The 12,733-nt window shown below is 41.6% G+C and overlaps 1 protein-coding gene across 2 annotated transcripts in view; it reads right to left on the bottom strand.

Annotated features, from left to right (window-relative positions):
- Positions 1 to 12,733, bottom strand: part of LOC101746619 (neural cell adhesion molecule 2) — a 118,880-nt gene that overhangs the window by 54,115 nt on the left and 52,032 nt on the right. For both annotated transcript variants that reach the window (XM_012690081.4, XM_012690080.4), the window contains exon 3: positions 11,159 to 11,306. In XM_012690081.4, coding sequence (XP_012545535.1) covers positions 11,159 to 11,306 — 148 coding nt within the window. The remainder of the gene's footprint in view (positions 1 to 11,158; positions 11,307 to 12,733) is intronic.

The following is a 12,733-nucleotide window of genomic DNA, read 5'->3' on the forward strand; positions in this document are numbered from 1 at the left end:
TAAAGCAATAAAAAAAAAACAGTGGTTCTAGGTAAAAATTATGCCCTATCATGTTCACGGCTTTCAAGGTCTAAACAACGTTGAACATTTTGAAGTCGTCGTGGCCTAAAGGATAAGACGTCCGGTGCATTCGTATGTAGCGATGCACCGGTGTTCGAATCCCGCAGACGGGTACTAATTTGGTTGTATTAATGCGTTTTATGCTCAATTACCTTCGGTGGTTGTGATTTGGTAGGTGGTTTCAAATAATGTAGGTACACTCCGTACACAAACACAAACAGTTTATTTAATCACATACACACAAGAAGTTAACAAAGAGAAAGAAGGAGTGACAATCACAGAGATAGGTTAAACAACAACAAACAAATTATCGAAAAATAAATACTTTTTGTCCGAACGATATGATGTGTAAACAATTCCAATCTTTTAACTAACTGCCCTCCACTGGCTCACACATTACACCAATCTCGGTCGTATGACGTAGAATTGTTCGTTTCCATTACGTCGTCGCCTCGTCCGGCAGACTCGTATCGTAACGTACATAACGTAAAAGTATTTTGTTGTGTGAATGTATATAGTACATGTATATATTATTGTTATATTATGTGTGTGTAATTATATATAGTAAATTAATATATTATATATATATATCTCATGTTGATATATTGTATATAATGAATCCAAAATAATATTTAATACTTATGTGGAGTAAGCCCACATCACTCCCCCCCAGCGTCCCGGTTAGGGGCGATAATAATCTGGGAATCGTACCCGTCGTCCCGAACGTGTTATTTTGGATGTAGGAGTTAAAGATGGGCTAGATTTTGGAGACGGCAGATCACGATTAGCAATTGGTGGTTTTGAAGCAGGTAGTGGGGGAGGTATATTCTTCCCTTCTGTACTCCTATCGTCTGCCAGTATGAAAGCGGGTTTAAGGCGATCTACTGAAACGGATACTGGTTTCCCTTTAACCAATATCTTAAAGGTTTTGTCTCCTCTAGTGAGCACCCTGTACGGTCCCGAGTATGCTGGGTGGAAGGGAGGTCGTGCAGCGTCTTCACGGAGGAAGACATGCTGAGTGGACTCCAGTTCTTTATGAATAAAGACAGTGTGCTTGCCATGACGTGAAGCTGGGACTGGTTTCAGCTTTTGGACGATCATGTGTAGGCGCGCCGTGAAATCTGTTACATCGGATGTTGTAGGTGTGCTCGAATCGAAAAATTCTCCCGGTAGTCTGAGCGGTTCGCCATACAGTAATTCGGCGGAGGAGGATTGTAAATCCTCTTTGAAGGCACTGCGAATGCCGAGGAGTACCAACGGCAGTACTTCGGACCAGTTGGAGTCAGCGTGGCACGTTATAGACGCTTTTAACTGTCTGTGGAAGCGTTCCACGAGTCCGTTGCACGCTGGATGATAGGCGGTGGTGCGTTTATGCTGGAAACCCGAGACTTTTGACAAATATTGAAACAGTGCGGACTCGAACTGTCGTCCGCGGTCTGTGACAATATCAATTGGTACACCGAATCTGGATATCCAGCCGGATATTAGTGCTTTAGCCACCGTTTCTGCAGTGATGTCTACTATTGGTATGACCTCGGGCCACCGTGTAAATCGGTCAATGGCCGTCAGGCAATACCTAAATCCCTGGGAGACAGGTAGTGGACCGATTAAGTCAATGTGGATGTTAGTGAAGCGTGCGCGTGGTAAGTCGTAAGTACCTAGCGGTGTATGCACGTGACGGCTTACTTTTGCGCGTTGACACGACAAACAAGATCGTGCCCAGTCTCTGCAATCCTTCCTCATCCCGGGCCACACGAAACGCTGAGCTACTAACTTGGCTGTAGCGTTAGGGCCGGGGTGACAGAGTGAGTGAAGACTTTGGTATACCTGTCTGCGAAACTGTTCGGTAATGAAAGGTCTAGACACCGAAGTGCTAACGTCACAGAATAATGGTTTTTGACTACCTGGAAAGTCCATCTTCTGAAGTCGCAAAGATGAGTTATGAAGGTGTTCAGCGAGCTCTGAATCATTATGCTGTGCTAGACTGAGGTCCGTTAGATCAATTGGAGACTCCAATTCATCCACTCGTGAAAGTGCATCAGCAACGATGTTATTACTGCCTGAAATATGTCTTATATCGGTGGTGAATTGGGAGATGTAGTCCAAATGCCGGAATTGTCTGGGCGAGCAGTCATGCTTCCGTTCGTGGAAGGCATAACTGATCGGCTTATGGTCCGTGTAGATTGTGAAATGTCTGGCTTCTACCATGTGCCGAAAGTATTTGATGGCTTCGTAGATCGCCAGAAGTTCACGGTCGTAAGGAGAATATTTGGTTTGGCTTGGGCTCAATTTCCGTGAAAAATACGCAAGAGGCTGCCACGCTTCATCATCTAGCTGTTGAAGAACAGCGCCGATAGCCGTGTCTGACGCGTCTGTTACCAACGCTAGCTTGGCATCACATTTTGGGTGAGCCAAAAGAGCTGCATTGGAGAGGCTTTTCTTGGTGTCTTCGAAAGCCTTCAGAGCGTCGCCTACGAGACTGATGGGCGTGGACCCTTTTACTGACCCAGTGAGAAGAGCGTTAAGAGGGGCTTGGATTTCGGCGGCCTTGGGCAAGAAACGCCGATAAAAATTGGCCATGCCGAGAAACCTTCTCAGTGTCTTAACGTTCTGAGGTGGGGGAAAGTCAAGTATGGCACGTACTTTGTCTTCCAAGGGCTTGGTGCCGCTCTCCGATACACAGTAACCCAAGAAGGTTACTTCGGGAGCTCCGAAAACACACTTGGAAGCATTTACGACCATTCCATAGTCTTTGAGCCTGCTGAACACTTGTCGGAGGTGATGTTCATGCTGGGCCTCGTCTCTGCTAAAAATTAAAAAGTCATCGATGAAACAGTAGACGAAATCAAGGCCACGCATCATCTCATCGACAAAGCGTTGGAATGTTTGACCCGCATTTCTTTGTCCAAAGTTCATGAATGGGAATTCAAACATTCCAAACGGGGTGGTTATAGCCGTCTTCGGTACATCCTCTTCAAATACGGGGATTTGGTTGTAGGCTTTTACCAAATCGATCGTGCTGAATACACGACAACCTGCAATGTTATGTGTGAAATCATGTAAATGTCTGATGGGGTACATATCCGGTATTGTGCGAGCGTTGAGTTTTCTATAGTCGCCACATGGACGCCACCCGTTGTCCTTCTTAGGGACCAGATGTAATGGGGACGACCAAGGGCTCTCCGACGGCCTAGCGGTGCCGTTTGCTAGCATCGCTTCAAATTCGGCTTTCGCGATCTTTAGCTTGTCGGGAGCAAGACGTCTAGGCGCACACGATACGGGAGGACCAGGTGTGGTGCGTATATGGTGTTGAGTGTTGTGTGGAATGCTACGCTGCGTACCAGCCGGACGTGTGACTTCAGGAAATTCTCGCGAAAGTAATTGATGGTAATGTGAGTCACCAATATGAACTTTTACAGACAAAATTAAATTACATTTACTAGCCAGTGAAGCTGGAGCAGAGAGAGTGGTAGTGTTGTCAATTAATTTTTTACATTTACAATCTACAATAAGGTTATAAAACGCCAGAAAATCAACACCTATAATAGATTTGGTGACATCAGCCACCACGAAACGCCATGGGTAGCTACGACGGAGTCCGAAGTCCAACGTCAGGTGCACATACCCATATGTGTTAATTGTAGTTCCGTTGGCCGCCATCAGCTTGTAAGAGGTGGATGCTCGACGCTCTTGTAGTTGAGATCGGGGGAAAACACAGAGGTCGCTACCCGTGTCGACCAGAAACTGCATTTTCGTTCCGCGATCTTTGACGAAAAGGCGACCTGGGGTGGTGGGGCAATCTTCCGTCGCCATCACTGATTGCCCGCTGCGTTTCCCGACTTGTAGTCACATGGCTTTTGGCATTTGTGTGCTCTCGACGCGAACTTGGAGTGGTACCAACAAATTGGGAAGCGGCGGTACATTGAAGCTGAACGAGTTGAACTGCGCGAGTTTGACCGGCGTCGCTGCGGCGGATTGGTTCTACGAGGGTGCCGGGACCGTCGGGTGTGCTCATCGAGTTTGAGCGCGAGGTGCTCGACCATTTTTCTGAGCTCAGCGATTTCGCCCGATACGGTACTGCCAGGTCCAGTGCTGCCCGTTTCTACAACCTGCGCCGACGTTGCTGCAAGCTGAGGTGGGGACGTTATCTCCTGTATGCGATCTGCCAGTTCTGCTAAGTCCTCCAGCCTCTGAGACGACTGCGATGCCAGTACTGTCTGGATGCTGGGCGGTAACCGGTTGCTCCAAATCGACCTCAGGAACTCCTCTGGAACATCCGGTCCTGCTAAATCTTGCAGGTGTCGGAGAAATTGGGATGCTTTCCTGTCACCCAGTTCCTCATGTGTCAGCAGCTGCCTGACCTTGTTCTCGTGCGAGGCGGTGAGGCGCTTGATGAGCTCGAATTTCACCTTATCGTACCGGTGTCTTGCAGGAGGGTTTACGATGATATCCTTGACGGCCTTGGCGTGCACGATATCCAAGTTCGTAATTACTTGGTTGAACTTCGCATGGTCGTCAGTTATGCCGAAGTTTTCGAACTGTCCTTCAAGTAATGCGAACCAAATCTCAGGATCGTCCGGTGAAAATGTTGGGACTTTAAAATTTAATTTTCGTACGTCAAATGACGTCTGTGGATCCGGGTCAATGGAAACGCGCTTCGTCTTTGTTCGACGGGTGGTGACGTTTCTCGTCTCTAATTGCGTTTTTGTGGAACCACTGTCGGTAGTTTCACTATCTCTTGACTTGCTCATATTTTTTTAGTGCTCGTAAGGGGTCACCAATTTGGTTGTATTAATGCGTTTTATGCTCAATTACCTTCGGTGGTTGTGATTTGGTAGGTGGTTTCAAATAATGTAGGTACACTCCGTACACAAACACAAACAGTTTATTTAATCACATACACACAAGAAGTTAACAAAGAGAAAGAAGGAGTGACAATCACAGAGATAGGTTAAACAACAACAAACAAATTATCGAAAAATAAATACTTTTTGTCCGAACGATATGATGTGTAAACAATTCCAATCTTTTAACTAACTGCCCTCCACTGGCTCACACATTACACCAATCTCGGTCGTATGACGTAGAATTGTTCGTTTCCATTACGTCGTCGCCTCGTCCGGCAGACTCGTATCGTAACGTACATAACGTAAAAGTATTTTGTTGTGTGAATGTATATAGTACATGTATATATTATTGTTATATTATGTGTGTGTAATTATATATAGTAAATTAATATATTATATATATATATCTCATGTTGATATATTGTATATAATGAATCCAAAATAATATTTAATACTTATGTGGAGTAAGCCCACACTAATTTTTCTAATGAAATACGTACATAACAAATGTTCACGATTGACTTCCACGGTGAAGGAATAACATCGTGTAATAAAAATCAAAACCCGCAAAATTATAATTTGCGTAATCACTGGTGATAGGACCTCTTGTGAGTCCGCACGGGTAGGTACCACCACCGCCTATTTCTGCCGTGAAGCAGTAATGCGTTTCGGTTTGAAGGGTAGGGCAGCCGTTGTAACTATACTGAGATCTTAGAACTTATATCTCAAGGTGGGTGGCGCATTTACGTGGTAGATGTCTATGGGCTCCAGTAACCACTTAACATCAGGTGGGCTGTGAGCTCGTCCACCCATCTAAGCAATAAAAAAAAAAAAAAAAAAAACATCGAAACGCCTAGCATTTGCATTATGAAAAAACAAAAATAGCCTTCGGTAGAAATACATCTACGTAGTAGTTTGAGAGCCGCTGACCTTGATTGATTCGTGTCTATAACGATGATTGCTCTCTCTCGGCGTCAAACGAAATGGAGTTAAGCGTTTGGAGCCTTGCAATTTGATAATGAGGTGTTTACACGAGAACAGATTCGGTAATGACATTTTCCGGCAATACCAGTTTTGCGTTTAACTTTCTGAGAATTTACATACAAGTTTTTTGATTCAAGCCCAACTATCGCCTATAATAATAACAGCAATATTTCTGTTTAAATAATATAATTTAAAATAATGATTCTGCTGTTTCTTATTACCAAAATACCAACCTCAACCAGGTCTTGAAAATGGTCATGTTACGCTCTAAAAAGACAAATTAATAAAATATTAAGACCTGATCCACGAGACTACCGCCATGTGGCATGTTGATTCAAACATCATTGTTCCAAATAGTTGTGTCGGTACACGGTTTGATAGCGAAAAGTAGCTTAAGAAACTTTCGTTATCCAGCTGGGTTAGGGGCCTGATACAGAAGGCAGTTATCCTCGATACTGCGCGTATTGTGAGGAGGTTTCTCACTCTGGAGCCCTAACCATTGGTGGCTTTTGTCATAGAAACCGCCATCAGCAGCAATCTATTATTATATAGTGTTTTTTAAAAATAATAATTTTAATACATTTTTTAAGAAATATTGTGTAATTAATAAGATTTTAAATAGATATAGAAAATTATAACTGGGAACAAACGACGCACGGTCGTTTGGCCCCAAATTAGGATTCCCTGTGTTATGGGTACCAGGGACAGCCATAGACCTTTATACATTTAAATATGTACACATATAGATAATAAACAACCCTGTTCATTACACGAATGTTTGCCCGATCTGAGAATCGAACCCACGACGCTCACACGCTAACTACTGCACGGTAGTGCAAGAATCACTCAAAAGAATGGAATTAGACATATCCTTAGACAATCGCGTTCATAGTTTTCACTTCTATAAGACTCTGACAGCAAAGGTATAGCAGTAATGAACCGTATTCACGTTTCTCTGATCTATATTTTTTCCGTAGATGAGGAGATGAGCTCAAAAACCTAACCTGATTTATTGGCTTCGGGAGTTCATAGATACCGTCATGTGAATTTCCTTCCGACCTTGAGAACTAATCCTATTCACACAGATCGGAAAATCTCTAGAATGATCTCTCCTGTATACGGCATATTCTGGTATATTTCTTCAAACGAAGTTTTTAGGCCTCGTACTGAGCATCGGTGACCATTTGGAGTCAAAATAACCTTCGCTTGTCAAGTTAATAATTACATAGCGGCAGCACCACTCTTTAAATGATGTTCAGTTGCGGAGACATTTAAATGGTGTTTAGTAGTAAGGTTAGATTTTATATAGTTTAAGTTTATTGTTTGTCTTACAAATAAATAAATAAAATTGTAACGGACGAAGACTACACGGCAGAAATAGGCAGGACAGTAATGCCTATCCGTATGGGCCTATAATACGCTCTACCACCAGCGAATGTCAGTTGGCGATTGTATCACGCTAGTATAGAATAAATAATTTATATAATTTTACTGGTGGCAGGACCTCTTGTGGGTCCGCACGGGTAGGTAACACGATCCTGCCTATTTCTGCCGTGAAGCAGTAATGCGTTTCAGTTTGAAGGGTGGGGTAGCCGTTGTAACTATACTGAGACCTTAGAACTTATATCTCAAGGTGGGTGACGCATTTACATTGTAGATGTAGACATCCCATAGATGGGCTCCAGTAACCACTTAACACCGGGTGGGCTGTGAGCTCGTCCAACCATCTAAGCAATAGAAAAATTATGCTACTTATTCGTAGGTAAATTTTTTAGTCACCTATTAAAACCAGCAGGAAGATGGACTCGTGTTTTTCTAGTTTGCCATGCATCCGCAGCAAAAGATCTACCCAATTGCGAAATTTAAAGGCGCGTACATACATTAATATCTTACTTCTATTATTCCGAGAGCTTTACAGCAAAACGACAGTTGTTTTAATGTTTCAACTTCCAAAGAGCTTTCGTAAGCTAAAAAGCTTCAATAGGATTTTCACGACACGAGTATTACTGCTTGAGAAATGTCTATAGGTAACTTTTCTTGAACTTTTATTAAAATTTTCCTTTTATTGAAGTCAGATTTAGGGTCCATTTAGTTTATTATTATTATTATGCGTGACTTAAGTTGGATACTTTACTTAAAAGATGAGGCTTACGATTTCAAAGCTCTTGTGTCCTGAATAATAAGACTTACAATGCACCAGTAAAGGCAAATCAACTCCTCACTAACTCTAGCCCTAAATACGTCATTACGGATCCTCCCGATCCATTAACGGTGCTTTTAGGTACCACAAGCACTGGTCACCGTCCTTGTCGAACCCGTCGCTTGCGACGAGGGGCTCGACGAGCAAATTAACCCATAGACACAGCCCATAGAGTTTCTCGCCGGATCTTCTCAGTGGATCGCGTTTCCGATCCAGTGGTAGATTCTGCAAAGCACTGCTCTTTCTAGGATCAGTGTTAGCAACACCTACACGTCAAGGAGAAGCTGAAGAAAGCCTGTCAAGGCTATCAGGAAAGGTAGGGGAAAAAAAGGATCTCATGTCTCAAAATAGATGGCAGCATTCACGCTGCGATGGATCGCAGTAACCATTTAACACAAGAAGACGTGTGGGCTGGTTTAGCAATGCACTAAGAAAATCATCACCTTCCTAATTCGCGAAATGTCTAGCTCTAGCTATGTATAATAAATAAATGTGACTGCTCATTTTCAATTTTGAGAGTAGTTCAGTTACAGTCTCCGAGCGATACCATTAATAAACTCTAATATTGAGTTAAAATCATTGAAAACATACAAATATATTTCCGAAATCACATTAATGTCGTACCGTTAATGGCGCGTAAATATTAACTATAGGAATGTAGCATTTCGGTTCACGGAATAAAGAACATTTTCGCTTCCTAAACTTGTAACATACGACCCTATGTGTCACATTAAATACCTTTACATTATAGAGGTCATTGTGTTGCTCACGATTGGTTCTCAAGAGGTCCACGATGACCCTACAGAACGGACCCAAATTATTGTGTTGGCAATTAACATGCGATTACCTATTCACAAAATATTTCTATACGACTCTTCCATAACCGATTAGGCGTATTTTAAGCCAGTACGGGTGCCTATTGATGCCTATTTGCACAGGAATATCTGTTTTCGTGTTGCTTGAATAATATATTTCATGGCAATTTAGCATAATAATAAACATTACAAATGAGAATTTTAATATGAAACATAATATGATATGAACATTTCATTTTACTAGTGGTAGGACGTCTTGTGAATCCGCACGGGTAGGTAGGACCATCCTGCCCATTTTTTCCGTGAAGCAGTAATGCGTTTCGGTTTAAAAGGCGGGGCAGCGTTTTACTATAAAAACTGAGACTTAGAATTCATATCTCAAGGTGGGTGGTGGCATTTACGTTGAAGATGTATATGGGCTCCGGTAACCACATAACACTAGGTGGGCCGTGAGCTCGTCCACCCATCGAAGAAAAAATAATAAAGGATATCCAAATTGGCTGGAAAGATGTTGTATGGGCTCTTGAAGTGTCTGTCCATCTGCGATATAAATATGGACTTCAGTTTAAAAATAACAAATGACACTCAATAATTGGCTTCCGTAGTCAACACAAACAGAACCTCTCTTCAACTAATCTAACAAAAACTCATTAGATACCAAGCTATACTAAGACAATATTATCTTATATTGTGCGATAAAGGCAGACCTCAGACACAATACATGGGGCCCGGTTATTAAGGACGCCAAGAACATTATCCGGTCCCTTGTAACGGCGTGTGAACTGTCGTGATGTCTTCGCACCATACCGACTCGGCCGGATCTCATTTCCCTTGCCTATTGAGGTCGGCGGCTTGGTGTTGATAACATGTGATTATTCAAGATCGGATTTCGAGTTTTTTTTTTTTGTGAAATTTTAAAGCACGTTTAATTTAAATCATATATCGACCGGAGAAATCTCGTAACTTGTATTTTGAGCTAAATATTTTTTACCATATCTATACTAATACTAATACTAATCTGTACTAATATATAAATCTACAGTGGTTTTTACGGATGTTCCGTTGTAACTACTGAACCATGCATTCGATTGACTTGAAACTTGGCATCCATGTAGAAAATACATGTACTTAATGGATAGGCTAATATTTAGTGTGTTGGACTCCCTACACCAGTTGCGGGGGCGTTAATGATGAGAATCTTTGTGGGGGTGAGAAACTGTCATTCGTTTTCATTTGCTAACGTCAAGAGAAGATTTGCAAATTGTTTCTAAGACAACAAATGTGTTTTGTGTACTCAATATTTCTCTTAACTCGATCGTCCTATTCGCCCCTATGATGTCTGATAATGGTGTTAATAATGCGGTTTCTCCGACATATATATGTATATCGAGGGGTAAAAAGGTGTTTGGTATAAGTGACATTTTTTGTGTCTTTACCCTCAGACACAGCCCACTGAGTTTCTCGCCGGATCTTCTCAGTGGGTCGCGTTTCCGATTCGGTGGTAGATTCTGCGAAGCACGGCTCTTGCTAGGGTTCGTGTTAGCAACGTCGTCAGGTTTGAGCCCCGTGAGATCACCTACTAGTTAAGGTTACGCTGATATAGCCTCTCTAGGCTCTCAGCTTAGGTAGGAAAAAAGGGACTTTACAGGGAAGCCATTTAGAGTTTAAATTTTGCAAAGAATATTATGACAAAAAAACGTCTTCAACTATTTGAATGGGATAAAAATAATTGAAGTTCAATTAAAAATATAGAATAGTTGATCCTAATACCAAATAAAACGCACCTTTAATTACAAAGATGAATGTAGCGTGTTAAGCAAAATGTCGCTTAACCCAAATCGCCTTTCACCCCACGATATGGTTCTGGTGTAAAGTTGTGTTATTCAAGTTAAGACAATTCCGCTTTCTTCCGTCGATATAGGCTTTAAGCTAAGACAGTTTTGAATCGTTGTTACATCTGAATTTTAAAAGCTGGTTAAAAGCGGACTTTTAAAAGCCGTTTATAATTGAACTAGCGACCCGCCCTCGCTTCGCTTCGGAAACTGTAATTTATAATTGATTCCTCCACTATTTAATGGATGTTATTATACATATAAACCTTCCTCTTCAATCACTCTATCTATTAAAAAAAACCGCATCAAAATCCGTTGCGTAGTTTTAAAGATTTAAGCATACATAGGGACAGATATAGGGACAGAGAAAGCGACTTTGTTTTATACTAGGTATGTAGTGATTCTAAAGACATATCTAACCTGTACAAAGGTTTTCCACCGGCGTGTCTGAACCACAGCACCATGTAGACTCTATCCTCGTTCGAGTCGGGCTCGATGTCACAGGGCAGGGAGGCGGTGCGCCCCACCACAGCCTCCACACCCATCGTGGATACTGGAACAAAATCAACTGCAGCTGAAGTTAAATCTGCTCTAAAATAGATTTGAAATCTAGATATTGTTACGCCGGTAAGAGTAACGCCATCTATCGCCGAACAACCGAAGTGAATACCAAAGTATCTAGTAAGATCTAGAACGCTCGATGAGTACAGCGCCATCTATTGTGAGATATCGGAAACACACATTGAATATACTCGACTTGTGAGGATGATTCTAGAGATGTCGTATCGACTGTAAAAGCGTTGCAGAGATGGCACGAAGTAATTAGTAACGGGAAATACTCGAAGCGAAACAGCGAACGGATCACTTGAAGCGAAGCGAAAGAATTGAATTAAGAATTTTAAAGTTTTCTAAGTGATAAATACAGTTTTAATTTACACTTCGGTAGGTTTTTTTATTTATCTCGAACCCCAGCACGTAACAATACGATACGCTGCTCCATTCACACGTAGTTAGCTACTCATACTATATGTCCTGATTTTTTTTTGTTACGGTCCCGAATGTCTGACATGCTCATGGCAGACAGACACACAGACTTCTTCTTCACAGAGACAGACACCAGACTTCTAATTGTTCCAAAGTTTATACAGCTTGATGGCAGGGAAAAATTCAATACCCGGGAGGCAGTACAAAATGCCTTGTTAAAAAGAAAGAAAAGAGCTTGTTTGGTTTACTTACTTTTTCAAGTAAGGCATTAAAAATAACCACTGCGCTTACAGAGATGCGTCGATACTATAAGTACATATTATTATTTTGACTGATAGAAATAAGAAAATATTTATTTAAAAAAAATACTTTAACTTTCTATGTGCTTAGTGAGATTTTTTAAAGGTTATCGATAGCCTAAAAGTTAACTCATACTTGTATGAATGAATAGCGCCCCTAGCTACTTGAAGTTTTTTATCAATGTAGAACTGGGATCGTGGCGAATAAAATAAAACTATTCCGCTATTGCACTTTTATTGTTCTCGTCCAAAACCTGCTCATTTATTTTAATAAAAAATTAACTGACACCTTTTTTACGCCTTGCTCGTTCAATCGTATCCGCCATTTTTCTTTTCCCTCTGTCATTCGTTTTGTCCCTTTCTCACCGTTTTCTCTCACTCACAACTCAACGTTTCGTTCCACACTATTTTCTTAAGTTCCGTTCTTACCAAAATTAGTTTTTTTTTTTAAATCCTTTAGTAATTTCTCAGCATTAAAAGGATTAAAGAAGAACCAATCACAATTCAATTCAAAACTATTATTCCACGAAGCCACCCGATATCCCAAAACGCGTTAAACTTAAAACAACAAATTGAAATCTCAAGACGATACCGCAAGACATTCCCATTCGATTCACGATCAACGCGAAACAAAATTTACATCCGCATTAAGGTTACCCGAATTCTACCCTTAAGCTCCTCGTAATAAGATACAGAACTGCGCGGAGCTAAT

The sequence above is a fragment of the Bombyx mori genome, chromosome 7 (assembly GCF_030269925.1).
Source record: "Bombyx mori chromosome 7, ASM3026992v2".
Taxonomy (NCBI): Eukaryota; Metazoa; Arthropoda; class Insecta; order Lepidoptera; family Bombycidae; genus Bombyx; species Bombyx mori.